This window comes from Diachasma alloeum, unplaced genomic scaffold (genome assembly GCF_001412515.2).
Source record: "Diachasma alloeum isolate Michigan unplaced genomic scaffold, Dall2.0 Dall_scaffold_00207, whole genome shotgun sequence".
Taxonomy (NCBI): domain Eukaryota; kingdom Metazoa; phylum Arthropoda; class Insecta; order Hymenoptera; family Braconidae; genus Diachasma; species Diachasma alloeum.
This window is the reverse complement of record NW_021680372.1, coordinates 338,214-358,341: the sequence shown is the minus strand read 5'-3', so window position 1 is coordinate 358,341 and position 20,128 is coordinate 338,214. Positions and strand designations below refer to the sequence as shown.

At 38.9% G+C, this 20,128-nt stretch overlaps 1 protein-coding gene across 1 annotated transcript in view; it reads left to right on the top strand.

Annotated features, from left to right (window-relative positions):
- Nucleotides 1-2,602: 2,602 nt before the first annotated feature.
- The window catches only part of LOC107036234 (SKI family transcriptional corepressor 2), a 34,671-nt gene continuing 17,145 nt past the window's right edge, over nucleotides 2,603-20,128 (top strand). The window contains exons 1-3 of the mRNA XM_015254032.1: nucleotides 2,603-2,698; nucleotides 4,669-5,581; nucleotides 5,927-6,234. Coding sequence (XP_015109518.1) covers nucleotides 2,603-2,698; nucleotides 4,669-5,581; nucleotides 5,927-6,234 — 1,317 coding nt within the window. The remainder of the gene's footprint in view (nucleotides 2,699-4,668; nucleotides 5,582-5,926; nucleotides 6,235-20,128) is intronic.

The following is a 20,128-nucleotide window of genomic DNA, read 5'->3' as shown; positions in this document are numbered from 1 at the left end:
TCTCTCTCTCTCTCTCTCTCTCTCTCTCTCTCTCTCTCTCTCTCTCTCTTTCTCTCGTCATGCCGCATTGTTTCACGGTGGATGAGAATTTAATTTGTACGTTGAGGCACCGTAGAGAGCCCCGTGTGCAACAGAGACAGAGAATTATTGTGCACATAGAGAGGGATAGGGTGGCTTGTTTAAGCGATGGGTGGGAGTGTCAAATTGAATTACCCTCCTGTTCTCCGTTGAACCGGCCTCCCGGGACGCTTTTGCCAAGTTGTGCGCGTGCTCACACTCACATTTACACGTTTACCGGAGGCACACAGAGAAAGGAAAATTCCTTCTGGGTTTGAGGGAAATGAGGGACCAATGGAATGAGGCAAAGAGGGTGGAGAGGCGCCATCTAGAGCGCACGGTAACCCGAGCTGTCTGCCCTCATGAAGGCGTTTTCAATTAAAATCAACACCAAGGGTATTCTCCTTCCATCCTCCTCATCCACCTGTCCTTCTGGAAATTTTACAATCTCAATGGACGCCTTCACTGGGCGTTAAATTAATCGTTGTTTCTCTCGTTTATGTCTTGAGGGTTCTTTAGTTTTTTAAACTGTTGGAGGAATTCAATTCAGTTGAGAATTTGGAAAGATATTTATTAACTTGACTTAACCTGACCCGAAAGGAGGAAGTTAATTATAATTTAGAACCAGCATCTTAACAAAAATGTTGTGCTACACTGATAAAAGGATTTAGTTGATATTAACGAGGCTTCTTAACTATTACCACGATTCATGAATAGTTAATGAATCGTGGTATTCGTTAACTATTAATGAATCGTGGTTAGTGATGCCGCGAGAGACTGCACTTCGGAGAGATATTCTCGGTCTCAATGAATGTGGAAATCTTTGGTTGCGTTTTACACTCAAAAAAAAATTACTTCTCATCAGGGGGCCTATTCTCGAAATATTTCCGTGCGCGGAATCGACTCCGTTGATGGAACGCCTATATAATACCTATACGCAATTCGTCTACGAAGCCACTTCCGTGCACGGAAATATTTCAGGAATAGGCCCCCAGTAGAAAAAGTACTTCTACCCAGTACCAAAGGGTTTCTGGGGAAAAGGCAAATTTTGTACTTCCTCGAAGTCACAAAAGAACTGGGTGCCTGGGTACTGGTGAAAAGTACCTCGGTACTTGTCACAAGTACTTTTATTACTCGGGACAAGTAAAAAAAGTACTTGCACTGAGTACCTGGCTGGTTCTTTTCAAAAGTACCAACAGAACTCAATATCAGTAGCAGTAGTACTCAAATCCAGTATTCATAATTTTTTTTTAGGAATCCATTCAAGATTACTAATGAAGATCCAAATGTTGAAGCACAAGCGAACACACTGAAAAATCTGAAGGCAAAATATGTTTTTGAAATGGTAATTCACTTTTTCAAAAACGTAATTTACAATTGTCTCAAACGGGTGAATTACGCTTTTCAAATCGTAAATTACGGTCAGAATAACGTGAATTACGATTGTCAAAATTGGAAATCAATTCGGTTTGGAAAGCACCCATAGAAATCACAATCTACAGACTTTTTCCTACAAAATATATTTTCTGAACACTTCTATTAAAAAAAATGCGCAAGAAAGCTCATTTTATCCGTCGATAATGTTCGCTCTTCTCAATGAAGTAATCAATTGGAAGTACTGAAATTAAGTCATAAAAGTACTTGAGTGAAGTTCAAAAATTGATTTTTCACCAGTACCTTTGGTACTTGTGAAAAGTACAAAAATACTGGAAGAATGTAGTGCAGTTACTCCCTCCCAGTACTATTTCTACTTAATTGGCAGAGGTGGTACTTCACTCAAGGATACAAAAAGTACTTGGGACAAATATTTTTCGAACTTTCCAGAAGTGAACTTCCGCCAAGCACCGGTCGGTACTGGTGAAAAGAACTTTTTTCTTTGATACGATTCTCAAAATTGGAAATCAATTCAGTTTGGAAAACACCGATAAAAATCACAATCTACTGATTTTTTTCCTACAAAATATCTTCTCTGAAAGCTTATTTTATCCGTAGATAATATTCGCTTTCCTTACCCACGTGTTTACTTACTGCAAGACATGTGCAAAGTTTAAAAATTCATTGGTAGAACTATTCATAGTTGAGAAGACTGCACAAGAAACCACATTGCAATGTTAATTACAATCAACTTAATAATTATTAAAAACCTTCTTCTTCTCATAGGAAATTCTACTCATTAAATGAGAAATTTTCATTCAAACCCAATATATCATTGGGTTCATTCTAGTCGTTGTTTCATATTCAGATGTGCTGTATTGAGACGGGCGTTCAATCCCTAACCTTCAGATCAACAGGCCAACTAGTATCCCCTTAAGTTCTCACCAATAAACTCCCATTTAAACTAAATAAATTAATTGAAAACCAATCATTCGACATTGTAACTACAAAAAAATTCCCAAAGCCCAAAAATACATTTAAAAAAGTAGTTATGGTTGGACAGAGTAGACGAAAAAAATTAATCCGAAACTCTAAAATAAATTAATCGACTGTATGTACACACAAAACTGAAAAAAAAACATCTTTTTTAATCTATTTTTGTCATCACAGGATGGACGGTGCCGCAGTATTGTCACTGCCACCCCTCGGTGCCCAGAAACCCGCACAATCCAGCCCCCAGTCGCAACCGCACGCTAAACCGAATCAGGTAATCTGCCTCGGCGGGTTTTTTTTCCAGCTTTTATTATCCCTCCTTTTTTTCAATTCCTCTTTCACTCTTTCACTTGATTGTACACTCGTGAATATAACGAATGTTTGTAAAAAAGAAGGGAGAAGAGAAAAAACACACGCATTGAACATTTTCAGAGCAACAGTCTCCATTGTGGAAAATCTATCACGTTAATGGAAATTGGTAGTTGAAAAATTTAGTTTTCCATTTTCGGGATAAAGGGACGAAGGTTTTATTGAATTTACTTGTTCATTGTTGTCTGAACATTTAAATTGAACAAACGATTGTAAAAATATAGTGATGATTCTAAAACTAATGATGATTATCCATTCTTGGGTTGAGTAATTTTAAGCAGAATATGAAGACGATAAATATGTAATATTTGTCTATTTTTTTCTAGAATGACGCATACTCAATTGAAATTGAATTCTTTAAAGTCCAGATTTGGATGATTTCGAAAATTCAAACAGACATAGTGTGATTATAGCCTTCAAAAGGTGCAGATAATTAATTATACGAAAACTAATAATGATTATCCATTCTTTCATTGAATAATTTGAAGCAAATGCAAGAACAGCAATGTCTTCGTGTATGAATTGAAGGTGACGTGGGAACGTTCAATTCACTAACAAATACGATTTAATAAACTAATCACAGTATATTTGAAAGACGTTAGAAATATGTACAAAAGTAAAGATAGAAGTGATCCGGTATGAGTTTCGTAACCGAGTGTGGGTTTGAGGTGTCTCTGGATTCGCAAGACAACCGAATTCTGTAAACGGAAAAAATCAGAAATAAGGTAACGGAGGCAGTTTCTGATCAGTTAAGCTCGGCGGGCTCAGGTTAAGGTGAAAAATGAGAAAACAGCAAATAAAAACGGAGTGAAACTTCTTTTAAAGTGTAAAACAGACATTTAACATCAATTAAAAATCCATTTTTGAGCTACAAATATCAAATAATTAATAAAAAATTAATATTAAGAAAATTCCGCCTTGGCGGTAGTTTATGATCACGATTTAGTCGCATGAAGTAGTTTTTGATCACGAGTGGAGGCAGTTTCTGATCATTGGGATGAGGAAAATAATGACTTAATTTCCTACTTGTTTCATCTCTAACTGAGCATTAAATTATTTTTTTATTATTAATAAATAATCAGAGGTAGTTTTTAGCCTCTGCGGTCAGCAAAAACCAAATTCAAGGGTAATAAATAATAAAAATGATCAACTCGTGGCATCCCACCATTTTTCGATACTATTTTCATCGTTACAACAACGATAATTACCACCATGAGGGAAAGATAAGGTGAATATTTACATTCACAGATTATTAAACTGACATTTTCTTAAAAAACTGTCAGTTGGCTTCAATTAATCCGAGCTGACAACTCATGAATCCTCCGATCAATAAATACCGACAGGTTAGATTCAGGCGACAGTTATTGATCACCACAGTAATTATTGAAAATAATTTTGTCATCTATTTTTTATCATTCTGAGTTGTTCTCCTATGATTTAACTTGAGATTTATATCATATTTATGATCATTCGGTACTTACATGGTAAAATTTGAGTGCTGAAGCTTCAGGTACACACTTAGCTCATTCCACAGGCAAACGGCGAAAATGGCCGTTTCCCGCGTTCGCGCGCTTTTACCATTTATTTTTGACAATTTACAGTGGTACCACTGCCACAATTGAGATCACTAGCGAAAGCAGGGATTTTCTTCTTTGCACTGTTGGTTTTACCTTCTTGATCAATTCAACTCAAACTTCGCACTTAATAAATAAATAGCCGAGTGATTAAAAACTACCTCCTGATCAGAAACTGCCCCCGCTACCTTATACACGAGACGGCGCGAGGAGTTTCATGAAAGTCCTGAAAGTCATGAAAGTTTTGAAGTCCCAATAACTCAAAAAATCCAAACAGTCATCGTGCGACTATAACCTTTAGGAGTTGCAGGTTGGTTCAGTTGCTCTCTACGGGATTCACATAGTCTCCCTGGTGATCGAAGGCCAGGAGCGTTTATGCCTAGCTCAAATAAGCAACACCCTGCTGAAGCAGTTTAGCTACAACGAGATCCACAACCGCCGAGTGGCCCTGGGGATAACCTGCGTGCAGTGCACTCCAGTGCAGCTCGAGATCTTGAGAAGAGCTGGTGCAATGCCCCCTTCCTCCCGAAGATGTGGAATGATAACGAGGAGAGAAGCGGAACGTCTCTGCAAGTCCTTTCTCAGTGACAACGCGCCTCCGAGGCTTCCAGAAGACTTCGCCTTCTCGGTGCACCATGAGTGTGCCTGGGGATGCCGAGGTGCCTTCCTTCCGTCAAGATACAACAGCTCCCGGGCCAAGTGCATCAAGTGCGCGTACTGCGGACTCTTCTTCTCACCCAACAAGTTCATCTTCCATTCCCATCGGACTGGTCCAGGAGACAAATACGTCCAGCCTGATGCCGCCAATTTTAACTCCTGGAGACGACACATGAAGCTGTCTGGGACTCCCCCAGACGAGGTGGTTCATGCCTGGGAGGACGTCAAAGCGATGTTCAATGGAGGAACTAGAAAACGTCTGCTGTCCAGTCACGACTCGAGGGATTCGCCGAACGTCAAGAGAGCTAGGATTTCTCCAAGCACACCAATCCCTCCAGCTATCACCAGCTCCATACCTCCACCTCCTGCTCATCCGGTGCATCCTAGAGTTCCACCGTTTCCGGAGCTACCGCTGCCGTTATCCAGGAGTTTGGTGATGGATTATGTGTGGCATCAGCATCAGCAGGCTGCTGCCGCTGTCGCTGCTGTCAAGACTCCGGGGTTCGCTTTTCCTCCGTATGCTCTACCGTGGCTGAAGAGGCCTGTGCTGTTTCCAGGTAAGGGGAAGAGTGTTTTTTGAGATTGTGCCAGTTGTTAGTTGAAAATTCGATTCATGGGTAAAAGGATTCATTCGAAGCGCTGTTAAATGAATTTATGGTCTTCACTTCAATTCGATCGGATTCATGGAATTCTTAGTTTTTTAACATTCGTTGTTTATAAATAAATAATTGGAATTGTTTAAACTTTTGTCGGATATTTTCTTGTCTTTGCCATGAGGCTTGATGATTCTCAATGTTTCGCGGTTTTTTGTTCTCCTGATATCCATGAAATGGAAATCAGGTCGATTCTTTGAAATCAAATTCACTTAAAGTTGAATGTGCTGTCATTGTCTGATTAAACAGGACCTCTACCTTCACCCCTAACCGGAACTGGTGCCACTGAGCCTCTGTTGCCACCAGTAACCCCAGCTCCTCTTCATCAATCAGCTTTCCGTCCAGTAATACGACCGTCGCCCAACGTCGAAGCAGCACTTTCAGATCAGCCCGACGTCAATGTCGATAAAGACGAGGATTCAGACGATGAAGTGGATATTGAGACAACTGAGGACGATGATCAATCCATTCGGAATGATGTAACTAATTCTATTAGTATTAATCAAAGTGCTAGGGACAGCTCATCACCTCAGTGTTGGAGTCCCGCGCGTGAAACCGTAAGTGATTTGAAAATAATTTCAATTAAAAAAACCAAAAAAAGTTTCTTCAAAAATTGTGAGAAAAAAATTGCACGAAAACATCTGCAAGACACTCAAAAATTCTCAAAACCTTAAACACTTGTCCCCTTCTTCACAAGTACACAATTGTCCCTCCCCGTGTGACCCACCATGTACTCCACACGAACAATCACACCAGCGTGACGGTTGATAGCGACACGCGACCCATCGGCACGCGACCCCATCGTTTTTGTCACTGCGAAAACTCTAGTACAGAAAATATTTGCCCACCCATTCAGATAGATTTTACGATCCCACTCTATGAACACATAGTTTTTTTTAACTCTATTACATAGAAAGTAGAGGGAAGGCATGAATGATGGAGTGAGCAGTGACGTGTAACTGGAGAATCACCCACTCCCTGTATTGAATTTCCCCTGTGGACAATTGCAAACAAGTATTAACTTAATCGAATGAACTTTGTCTATATTCTACTTGCGATAAAAAGAGAACAGAATTGAAAAATGAACCACAAAGTATAATTGTGCCTCAACGTCAAATAAAAATGTTTTCGGTGAAAGTGTTTCATAGCACGATAGACTGTTCTGAATTACTTCGTCATTTGAAGCTCAAATTTTCGCGATCCAACGCTCGCTCGCAGACAATTATTTATCTCCCTAAAGTGAAAAATAATTGGACTCTATCCTATACCTATTCACCAGACGTGCATTGCTCTAAATCTATTATCCCGACGTCACTCGAATCTGGATATCTTCAATGATCCTATGGAACTAATACTCAAACAAGCACATGACACTATAAAATATTGCTACCCTAGTAGAAATTTCATTGCGCAGAAATATCGCGGCGTAAGTTAGTGTGTGACATTGCCGTTTGTGGCGATGTACCTCAGAAAGGTACGCAGCAGGATCGCTGAAACAGGGCTGCGGGGGGTTTATGCGGGAAGGACCTATGTGTGTCCGCCCTAACCTCAAATCCCGTCAATTAAGAATTCACAATCTTCAGATTATGCGTATTAATTCAAATAAATTATTGAAGGATTAACGATTTGTTAGCGAATAAGAATCTCTCGCAACTAATTGATGATTATTATTATCGATAAAATGAAAAAATGGAAGCGCACCGCGTCAGTGTCGCATAGGGTTCCAGCAGCGACCTAGCCGCGGAGTACGGCAGCGGACTCCGTGCGTGAATGTCGCTGCAACAGCCAATATCGCAGAGCCTCTCCAATTTCTACTAGGGTACTAGCATGGCAAACATGTGTATATATCTCACGGACAATGTACATTCAGTCATTCGACAGTTTATTTTTTGACTACATTATGTATATAAGACGTTCCACACAAAGTGTGATGGGTTTTGGGACTCCAAATTTCGATTTTGAATTTTCGTTTATATTTTGTTAACCACACTGAAATGAGTAAACTGTGAAAATTTCAGACCTTTTGCTGTGTGAGCGACAGAGAAACACGTATTTTTGAGTTTTTCTCATTTTTTAGTTTTTACAGTTTTCATGTGACCGAATTAAAAAATATATCTACAGGTAATACGATTTTCTATCTGAAATGTTCTGAATTCAAAAAATTCATATTGGCGGAATTTTAAATTCCAATTTTCACTGTGAATAATGAGTGTTAATGTTGATTTTTTTGTCATTAAATCCACGGTGACCGTTTTTTTACACATGGATTTTATGTAAAATTATCTCAACTTTTTGAAAAAAAAGTGAAAAAAATTTTGGGAAACGCTGTCGGTTTTTACTTTTAACCATTAAGGATAATCGGGCGAGAAGGAAATGTAGGAGGTGAGGCAGAGGGGTTTCTATTGTTTTCCTGCAGAAAACCAATCGCTGAACAAAAAAATTTTTCCCATTCGGATTCAAAATTCAGGCAATATTAGGGAGTATCTCCGGTTAAAACTTATTTTTGGAGCTAATCAAATTTATTTGTATCTGTTCCATGCATTGAATGGTTTTCAGATTGTTTTTTTTTTTTAAATGAAAAAATATTATTCTATGCGAAAAAGTGGCAACATCGTGGGTAGTTTTTTTTTCACCAGGAGCTGGTTCGAGGGAGCTCCAATCACAACGCTTCACCGCTCTCTCTCAAGAGACGTTTAAATTGACCGCGCTACCCCCACCCGGTCGGTACTTGGGACGTTGCTGCCCGTTTGGGCTGCGTGCACAGAAATTTCATTTTTCAGTACTTTTTTCGCTATTATTAATAAACAATGCTCCTAGGCGACAATCTTTTTCACCCAAAAAATCATTGATCACTGTGAGGATCCTCTCACATGCAAATATTTTTTTTGTTTGAATATTTTATTACGGAGAATTAAGGCTTGAAAAATGCTTGAAAAGTAAAGAAATAGTATATTTCGTAACGAGTGCAAAAAAGTGCTTTTTGGCGAGTGGGAGGTTTATATCACGAGCCGAAGGCGAGTGATATAATCCCACGAGCTAAAAAACATTTTTTCACGAGTTACGAACAAGATTTTTCATCACAATGTGGCAGAAATTGGACTTTTAGGCACGCGGAGCGTGCCGAAAAGTTCATTTTTCGTCACAGCGTGATGAAAATGTATTTACATCGAGCTGAGAGAGTTCGCGTTTAGCGGAAGGAGAAACAGAATACGTGGTCAGACACGCCGGGAAATAATAATTTTGAAATTTCTAGTTACTTAATTTACCGTGAGGCTACGCACGGTCGCGTACCTCGTCCACACACGAAAATCTATGACGAAGTATTAAATCTCGGTCAACGAGGGCGATCGACACGAGTATACTGGTTGTACCTCGTCCTGTGGAAGCGAAGAGGACCGTAACCTCCAGGTACATTTTTTAGTAAGAGTTAGTCTCTCATAGTCGAATCAATTTGGAAGAGAGAATTAAAATTCTCGTTGGGAACAAATACATTGTTCTAGTCGCAGCATTGGAAAAGGAGAAAATTCTCCTATAGAGTCACGTTGGAAGGGGAAATTTCGGTTTAATAACGCGGCGTCGGATATTCTCTTTTCGCCACACCGTTATTATCGTGTCCGATCCGTCTCTCTCGTTTTAATGAGTCACAGAAATTTAAAATTGATTAAGAATTAAAATATGGTCAGCAAAAGAATTAAATAATTTGTCGGTGATCTGAAGGATGGTATTTCTGAAAGAAATAAGAAACAGATGAGATTCTACTCACGAAACGGTTAGAATATTATAAGAAACCTTTTGGAAACACTCTAATAAACGTTTTAGTGTGTCTCGACGCAAATCCGGTGAATTAATTGATCGAACGATTAATTGTTATCTCGAATAACGTAATTTCCATCCTGACGAAACTAACAAATTCAGTTGCCAATTATTTTGGATAAAAGGAATTATTGATTTGACATGGAAAAAAAAGGAGAAAATAGAAAGAGAAAAGTTTCATTTTTGTATTCGGTTGTAAAAGAAATGACTAATAATTTTTAGTCCGAAAATTGATATTATGAATAAAAGTTTGTGTTCTTTCATTCTTGAATTTTGGTTTTGAATTTTTATTATTTTGAAGTAACAAGTCAGTATTTCTGAAATTTTTCTGTGTGGATCTCAAAATTTCGCGGGGTTTCCTATTTACCCTGGACCATCGAACATTAAGCCGAAGGAATCTCCGAGGGTTGCTGACACTCAGTCAGTTTTGAAACGAGATTGCAGAAAGAAATATTGTGGAGGAGAAATTATTCAGGAGATTCAGCACATCACATGTTCTAAATGTGTCTAAAGTTTCATGACTTTGGCTGCATTTTTTCCTTGGGTTTTGCAGTTTTTTTGGTGATTTCCATAAGATCACGGCTTAAATGACCATTTTTTCAAAAATTCATAGTAAATTAACCATGCTCCCCAGCAGTCTGAAACTTTGCACACGCCTTTTCCATCATTTAAAGAATACGTAAAAAAAAGAAAAAAATGGCTGCTTTTTTTCAACCCTCTGGGTTCGCCCGATTATCCTTAAAACTCATTACTCATAGTGAAAATTTGAATTAAAAATTTTGAAAATATATATTTTTTAAATTTTTGGTTCCATATGTATACCCTCGCGGGTTTTTACATTTTGTTCCCTTCGCTATCTGTGTTACCATTGGTCGACTTACTTTACTCCCAACTGCACCCATTCGGGATTGGACTGCCAGGGAAACCATGGAAAACCTCAGTCGTGCAGCCGGCCGATAATGCAGGGATTCCACCGTGTCCATTGGTCACACTGACTCAATGGGCACAGTGGTTCTCTACATTCGTGCCTAGCGCAGCTGTAGTCTCACGCGGTTAGGTGTGCCTAAGCGGACACCCATCCAAGTACTGGGCAGACTGACCGCTGCTTAGCTTGGATGACCGCCGGAGCCACACACTCCCCGCGTGACCACTACAGCCACACTGTAATTTTAAAAATATATATTTTTTTTAAACTCATCTGAAACAAACATCAACTTATGGTGTAAGGATTCAAATTTCAATTCTTTTCTAACAGAGCGAAGAATATGAGATGGGGAAATTGTAAAAATGCACGATATCTTCACAATTATTCGATTAATAGTTCGATCAAATAGCGATGCCATCGGGCCTGTCGAATTATTATTGAGGTTAGGTGTACTGAGACAGAGTAACTAGGGAAGAACCGAAGATTAAGCAGTAGCCACACAACTACACGAAGAGAAAACTAGCAAAAATGAGTGTGTTATTCATTAATCCATGGGACGAAGCCGTGGTGACCAAAAAATTCGAATGTGGCACCCAAATTTTTAAGGGAATCTCACGGAAAAGTAGCGTAAGATCTTCAAAAATTAGAGTGCCACAGTCCAATTTTTCGGTGGACTATTCGAATTTTTTGGTGACCTCTGTTTGGTCCAACGACTTGGATAGCACACTAATTTTTGAAGGAACTCGCACGAGATTGTCACGTATTTTTCTCTCCGTGTAAAGCCCAGGGAGACGTTTCGAGCGCTGATTTAACGCTGGGCTGTTAGCGCGTGACGCGAGTCAAACTCAGGAATATGTAAAAACTTATAATCAAATAAGGGATTTTGACCCTCTTGACCCTTGTAACCTTGCTGTACCGTGAGACCCTTATGGCCTTTATGACCCTAAAGGCCCCAAGGGTCCGCAGGGGCACAAAGGCCCCCTCAGTTACCCCTTCTTATAACATCAGATAAACTTATAATCAAATAAGGGATTTTAATCCTCTTGCCCTTGTAACCTTGCTGTACCTTGAGACCCTTATACCTCCTATGACCCTCAAAGCCTCAAGGGTCCGCATGGTAACAAAGGTCCTCTTAGTTACCCCTTCTTGTACCATCAAATAGGCTTATAATCAAATAAGGGATTTTGACCCTCTTGGCCCTTGTAACCTTGCTGTACCCCAGAGACCCTTAGGGCCCTTATGACTCTAAATGCCCCAAGGGTCTGCAGGGGCACAAAGGTCCCCTCCGTTACCCCTTCTTGTGTCATCAAATAGACTTATAATCAAATAAGGGATGTTGATCTTGTTATCCCTTGTAACCTTGCTGTACCTTGAGACCCCTATGGCCCTTATGACCCTAAAGACTCATAAGGATCTTCAACCCTCAAATAGCCTTTTAATCAAATGGAGCCGCGTTTTTCTGCCTTGGATACGGCTCCCTACTCGAGTTCAAGCGCCGAATTTCTACACGGGTCACAAGGAGAGGAAATTGCTACGAATCCGTTCGGAAGCTTACTACCAATGTAATTGGTATAAATAAAAAAAAAGAAACTAATGACACAAAAAGTAATGGTCACATGCCATCTGTCGGATAGGCTCGAACCCCTGCTTGTTTCATTCAGTATCATCCTCCTTTAACCCGGAGAGCACCGATTTCATGTCTAAAACTTACTACGAATTGATCGAATATGCCATGTTTTCCACTCAAGACATTATTTTCGTCATATTATGTCGATTTTCCTCCGAGTGCACAATGATTGCTTCTTCCACAAAATTAGATTCTTTAAACAAAAATATCCCCTCAATTAACACAGTTGCATAAAAAAATCTCCGTTAATTGCAATAATTCCTCTGTAAAGACAAGATCTCTCCGATCTACTGATATGTTTTTACGAGAGATCCACATGGACTCAACGTAGGTGAGAGGATAATCCCCAGTACCAGGGGATTGCCAGACGGCTTTTCAATTCCCCTCGTCGGTGAACGTGTCGAGTGTGAGGGGAGTGAAGTGCCTTGTATGTATTTCACCCCTCTCAAAATTCTTCATGCGCTTGTTGGCTGTACTCCTGGTGCAATCTGTCTCACTCAAGCTGAAGAAGGACTCCCTTCAACCTAGTTACCACGCTGCCAATGGGACAACTGTATTGCGGTAACTAAGTAATCCTCGAACGTTATTTGGAGTTATTTGTCGCTCCAGTGGATGCAGTGCAGGGACATCCCTTCGTTTGTTGTCCTTTGATGAGTCCAAAGTCTTGGGATTTTTTCGTTTATCTGGTCTTCATGATAACCAAAGAATTGAGGGATCGCTGGCATTCAGACTCATTGGGTGATTTACCTGGAAGTGAGAATGCTGGAGGAAAAAGGAAGGTGTACTGGAGATGGAGGTGGACTCACTCGTTCAAATGCAATTAAACAGTGTCACGTAGTTCGGAGTTGGTGGACTTCTGGGTCTCGTGGGTGACCGGCATTCGAATACGCTTAAATCAAAGGAGCCTCGTTTAGTTAGGTCCCACCGCAACTTTTAATTGCATGGTCGCTTTGGAGATCTGAGGGACTTGAGGGCCATTAAGTGCCGGTTTTTATTGAGTCATTCAGGGAGTTTATAGGGGTGTGAGGTCTTTAGGAGATGATTCCAAGATTTTTTAGAAGGATTTGTGTTGAGGAGGATGAGAACGTAGTATTCTTCACGAAGTGAAGTTGGAAGATTTCGAATTCTGATAATGAGGTTCGACATGTTGATGGAAGTAAAAATGTTTATTCGAGCGACTACTTACCCCCTGATTGAGTGGCACCATGATTTCGAAATGCAGTTGACTTCGCATGATTTCAGGGCTGAGTTCAGTGATTTCGGAAATAAATTAAATCAATTATTTCGAGTGGATCATGACATGATTTCGTGACTGCAATTGACTTCGAATGATTTCATGAGAAAATTGATTATTTATAAATTATTATTAGAAAATACTCATAATTTTAAAAAATTGCAATTTTTCAATTATTTCATCAATCTTCCTCCAAAAGTAAACTTTCCATTTTTATTTCAGATTTTTAAAATGTTTTCTAATGGTTCAATTTCAAGACTCAAATTCAGACCTGCAAATTTGAAATAATAAAATCATTGTAAGATGTCCGGAAACTTGGGGTCAAATGGGGCCCAAATAAAAGCTCTGACGTTCGACTACCAAAGTAGGAAAACATTTTATTGGAGAAAAAACAACTAAAGTACTTGGATATCCTTAACCTTTTATTACTCGCGTCCACGGCACTGCGCCAGTGAAATTCTATTTTTTAGTATAACTTCCAAAAAAACTCATTAAAAAATATGAAAAAATTTGTATGCCTCACGGATTTCATTTAACAGCATATTCTGATTAGAGAAAATTCACTCCTATGCTAACTGGAAATAAAAAATACGGCGCCGTCCCGCGACTCGATTGATCGGGTCATGGAAATATTTCATACGGCGTTGCTACACTTGTGGCTGCCGGGGCTGCCGAGAGATCAGCGAGTCCACTATCCGAATGAAATGTGGCAACGGCGCGCTTAGATTTACATTACGTCGGGCAGTTTCACGCGAGTAACGAAGGGTTAAGAACGTCTGTCTCTCGAAATGCGTAGGTTTTTGGTTTTAACTTGAAGAAATGTTTCATTTAAAATTGATTAACAACCTTTTTATTTTTAGTGTCACCTATTCTGAATATTCATTAATAAAAATTTATTGATAAAATTCAATACTCGATCATTTCCTCATCTGTTAAGTAAATAAAGTAAAAAAAAATGAATAAGCAGATAAACATTTCACTGAAATCAGTAACTTGATTCTGTAAACTAGAAACTTTTTTCTCTGTAGTGGAAATCCTAAATTGAAATAGGAATCTGAGGATTGTTGAATACTATAAGATCTATTTTGGTAATCATAAAGTTCATTGGAAAGAGTTTTTATTTAGTTTTTTAACTTCCCGACCCGAAGGGAGGAAGTTATTGTAATGACCCCGAAAATCGAATGTGGAAATTTAAGCATTTCTCCACGTTTCATGACCTTTGGAACCACTTCTGACCCTTTTCAGGTACCTGTCTGTATGTGTGTATGTGTGCGCGTACGTCTGTGACAAAAATTTTGTGTCACGATTCCTCCTGGACAAACGATGCGATTTGACTTTTTTTTTTAATCGCTGTATTTTCATGTGACTTGAACCTGATTAGATTATGGAGACGATCGTCTCAGCGTTTCTCCAGTTTTTTCCAAAAAACATTTGGAAAAAAGTCGAAAATTAGCGTTTTTTTGTAAACGAGACCATTTCTCCGTGCATAACGATGCGATTTCATGTTTTTTTTGTTAGAAACGATGAATCTTGATATAACGCACAAATTATGGAATACTGGAAGACATTTAATCAGCAGTTCACTAACTTTTTTCGAAATCGATATACATTCAAGACACAATTTTACTTTTCCGATAAATTACATCTTTTCTCGATGCGGAATACGGCGATGTGTGTGCATGGGAGTGTGTGTGAGTGCGAGCACGCGCACGGATTTTCTTGTCTTCTATGGGTATTTCCTCGGAGAAATGTGAGAAAAAGATTGAATAAATAAACAATAAAAAAATTAATGAAAGAAAAAACAAATGGTCGGGAAGTTATTGGTGCGACCCGTAATGGGTCACATCCAATTTCACCAACCCCTACCGGTCATACCCTAAAGAGGGAGCGCGCGAAGCACGCGACCGGGCCTGATTTTTTCTTTTTGTCTCGGCGTGCTATTTCTCCCGCTAATATTGATTAAATCCTCCGTGACATTTTCAATAGCTGTAAAATGTCACGTTTTGACCTTTACCACAAGCACACTCTAAGCCACAAGGGGAGAGCCATGATTAAATTGATTAATCTAGTCGACAAATTTATTTTCCTTTGCTCAAGCTGAAAACATTTGATCACCACTGGATTTCAAATCATTCTCCTCATTCCTTGGCTCGCCTGTTTATTGCGTTAGTTGTTCTTTTTTTCTAGAGGAAGGTCTGAGGAAGACTGGAAACTATGGGCGGTGACTGTTGATTCAATTATAATCGTCCGGCGGTCTGACTCCGCCCCGAGACCCTTTCAAATCCAATTCCAGGGATTCTACGGCTCCCCCCTTTCTGTGGAATAATATTCTACGTACAATTCAATTTGAGATGGATATTCTGGTGATTACTGTCGAGTGTAAATGTTGTGTTAAAGATTAATTATTGGGTTATCGATTTTTGAGAGGGATGGGGGCCGACCAGATCCTGGAAACTTCTACTGATGGCAGATTGCAGTTCCAACGCATTGATTATATATTTTTATGAGGCCATTTTCATTAGAGAGAACTCCGGTGACATGGACCTTCTTAAATTGTTAATATCTCCCGACCACACAGCATGCGCCCAGAAAATACCTTATTTTAAGATTTCAAAAACTTTCAGATAAGATAAGTCTCAATTTAAGATTGTAATTCTCAAATTGAAATTTGTTTTTTTATTGTGTGATTTTGATGAATCAGGTTTCATTTTAAAGCTTCAAAACATACTTTAAAAAATTACATAATAATAATCCGATAAAAAATTTTATCGCCGATTTGAATTCTTTGCTATTTTTTATGTATTCTATGAAAATGTGAGGATAGGAATTGAATTTATGGGTATTGATTCATTATTTGAAAAAATATATCAATTTAAAAATTCTAAGAGAATTAGAATTTAGAGAGAAAAAATGTCCGCTTCACCCAGTCGGGAATCGAACACGGGTCTCCCAGATATGCGCCGGGCACTCTTACTGACTAAGCTACCACAGAAACCTAGACATTGAAATATTAAAAATTCTGTTTTCGTGTTGATCTCGTTTCTCTTCCTCTTTTCCCTTTCTTCCATCAGAATTAGATAATAGAAAGAAAATACATTAGTTTTTCTTCATTAAAAAAAAGTTGAATTTTCAAGATTGATAAATCGATTTTTCAAATTTATTTCTGATTTTCCTTCCCTACATTTTCCGTATTTCCTATTTCTGTGAACGGAATACGATCATAGGAATTAAAAATGTTAATCTCCCTTCATTTTTTAAGATGAAAAGAACAATTTGAAAAATTTCGAAAAGACATAGAAAAATATANTAGGAATTAAAAATGTTAATCTCCCTTCATTTTTTAAGATGAAAAGAACAATTTGAAAAATTTCGAAAAGACATAGAAAAATATATTTTTTCATTTTATTGATATACTGATTGATGATGAACGATGTCTCTTTGCAATTTTCTTTTTCGATTCCATTGAAATGAGATCAAAGGCATGTAAAATGTTCATATTCGTTCATATTTTCAGATCATTGGTACTAATTAATTTAAAGAAAAAGAAAAAAAGAAAAAATTGTGGGTGTAATTATGGAAAATTGTTTGTCGATCTGTATTCCCACGTGATTTATAGGGAATGTCTCTTCATTCAATGTTGTAACTTGGGAATTAACAATTAAGGAACAAAAATACATATAATAACAATAAAAAGGAATAAAATTAAATTAATCTAATTGTCGAGACGGAAATGGAAAGAAAATAAACTAAAATAACATAGTATAAATTAATCTAGTAAAAAAATATCATTATAGCTTTGAGTCTGCCAAACTCGAGTTGTAACGATTTAAGACAGCCCATTTTACCCCCTTTCTCATAATCATTTTCGAAGCGGGCGAGTAGATCTAGAGAAAAAATTTCAAATTACCTTTTTTATAAAGAATTTCATTGACCGTTCAAACTATTTCATCATATTTTTCTCTTAATCTATGGTAGTTTTATCGATATCGACAGAAATATTGAGAGAAGATTTTTACCAATTTGCAATTATTAATTCAGTGAGACGCAACAAAACGATTGAGTTGAACTGAACATAGTTCTTCTGGAATTATAACTGTTGGATTGTTTCCGAAAATTTAATGACTTCGAGTACAATCAATCCCTCGGAATAATAATAGCCAGAATTTTAAACTCATCGAATTGGAAGCAATGCCACGTAACGCGATTGCGTATATTACAACCACGATCGAGTTCCCTCAAATTCAAACTTCCCCCTCAAATTAACAAATTTCCGCCTCCACTCGAACCTCCCAAGCCCCGTGCTAAATCCACCCACATTCGAATTGCCTCGATTCAAAATTTTCCGTTCAATTCAGAGAGCTTGTACTCCTCGTTGAGGAAAAAAATTAATTCTGCCGATCAAATTTTGTTGATACAACAACCTGAATTAACAACTTTTGCGGAAAATCCAAGCAGTTGTTTTTAAATTTATTTTCCTCGCCATGTATACCCTATTCGAGTTTTTACATATTTGCGGTTTCATAGGCCGACTTCCTCTCCAACCCTGTCGCATTGTACCTCAAGAGTTGTACCCCACGTACAGATTATCTTGGTGACCCAGGGAAACCATGGAAAACCTTGGTCGATACAGGCGTCCATCGACCGATCTTCAGTCGGACACTAAAGTTCGTGAACAGAACGTATAGAATGTAAGTTCAGGTTGTTCACGAACTTGAGCACTCAATTGTTCATCGGAGAATGTTTCCCTAACACTTCTCCGATGATTCTCGGTGTCTAGACTTCCGTTCGCCGATTTCCGAAAGATTAAAAATCCCAATTGCCTCAAGCCGGACTCGAACCCGCACCTCACGCGTCCCGCCGTTCGGCCGAGTGATTCAACTACGTCGGCCAACTTTGCCGGTATTCAAGTAGTTGTTTAGTTCAACCAAATTCGTTTGCCGCCATAAATATGTGCAAATAACCCCTCACGGTGGGAGGTGGGGGTCATTTACTTCAAAAGACAAATGGGCAATTGCTTTCAATTGTGTCAATTATGGTGTCTGTTTTTGCTAATGAATTAGCAATATGCTTCCGAATGGATATTGCCTTTTAATTGCACTTTGCCATTAACTGATGATATACGTCCCCATAAGACCCTCATTACTCTTATCATCCTTATCACCCCTGACCCCCATAATACTCTCATAAGACCCTCATATTCAGGCATCGCTGAAAGATCAGGGGACGCTACCCATAGCAACCCCCGTAGCAACCCCCCATAACAACCCCCCCTAGCAATCCCCTATCAACCCCCCCTTGCAACCCCCTTAGCAACCCCCCCTAGAAATTCTCCCTAGCAACCCCCCTGGCAACCCCCCTCATATGACCCTCATAAACCCCCATAATACTCCCATAAGACCCTCATAAACCCCCATAAGCCCCCCATAAGACCCCCATAAGGGCCTACCTTGCGCTAACCTTACGCTCAACCTTGTGTGAACATTGTGCCAACATTGCGCCAACATTACGCCAACATTGGCCCAACCTTGGGCCAAATTTTTGAGAATAATTCAAAAACTAAAAGCGCAATCGACACCATCTTCGAACTCGGTCTATATAACATAAAAGCGCAGATTTCTAGCCCAGATTCGATTGATTCAGATAACTATTTTTGAAGTTATCGTGAAAAAACTGAAGCGGTCACATACACACATGCACACACATACATACATACGGACATACGGACAGGGTCTAAAAACATCAGATTCAAAACTTGTGTATTAAATTGAAAAGGCTTGATTTGAATTAAAAATCTAACTAGATTCATACTTGAGTATTTCACAGGGAGAAATTGATTTGGAATATTGAATGGATAGGGCGTTTGGTGTATGACGACTGACCGCTCGACGAGGACTGTCCGTTTTACACGGAGAGAATATAAAATCAAAAATTACAATGTGAACATAGTAATCCAGGACCATACCGAAACAACTTTAAAATTTGATTTATCTTATCCGAATTTTTACTTGTGTCAAATTAAATTTTACTTTTATTCTACCACTTTCTACTATACCGACTCCTCATTTTTCCTATGTTCAACAGTAAATTTTGAGTGTGGTGACGGTCCACAATTACTATGTTCACACAGTAAAAAATAATTTTATTTTTCCCGTATAGTTTTCAACGTGTTGCTGTGATGCGTCCTTACCCGCGTACGAAAAAACGAATGGGCCGAGCTTGGCTCAAGCCCGGTGGCCGGCCTGCCGAACTTCGGGACCCGTTCCTCAACCGGGACCGCGCCGGACTTGGTTGAAACATGGAATGATAACATCGGGCCAGGTCTGGGCGCCCATCTCGGCCCAGCGTTGGTTGCCAGTCGTTGACCAGGCTCAATTAAACATTACTTAATTACATGAATATGATAATATGGGTGATTGAAATACAAGTAATTTAATATTACTCCTCAGCATTCGTAACTGGTTCAACGAGGAAAAACAATCAATACCGGCATGCGACTGGTGCCGCACTGGCTGCCAAACTGGTCATGGCAATTATCAATAATAACAAAAACAAAATAATTAACATTTTTTAGGATGATTTTTAGTATTGATTGTGCCCTACCTACCAAACCCTAACGCAATCATCGCTGAAAAACCGATTTTGTTAACTTAAAATATTACCCCCTAACGTGGGCTCGAACCCACGACCTCACGACTACTAATCCGACGCCCTAACCACTAGTCTACCGCGCAATTCGTAAAACCTCTACTTCAAATCTGCCATTAATTCCATCTCGGTTTTCTTCGACTTGAATGTTTTATTAGTCAGTTGATTGAAATATTAAGTGATTCAACTACAGTTTAATCGGTAAAT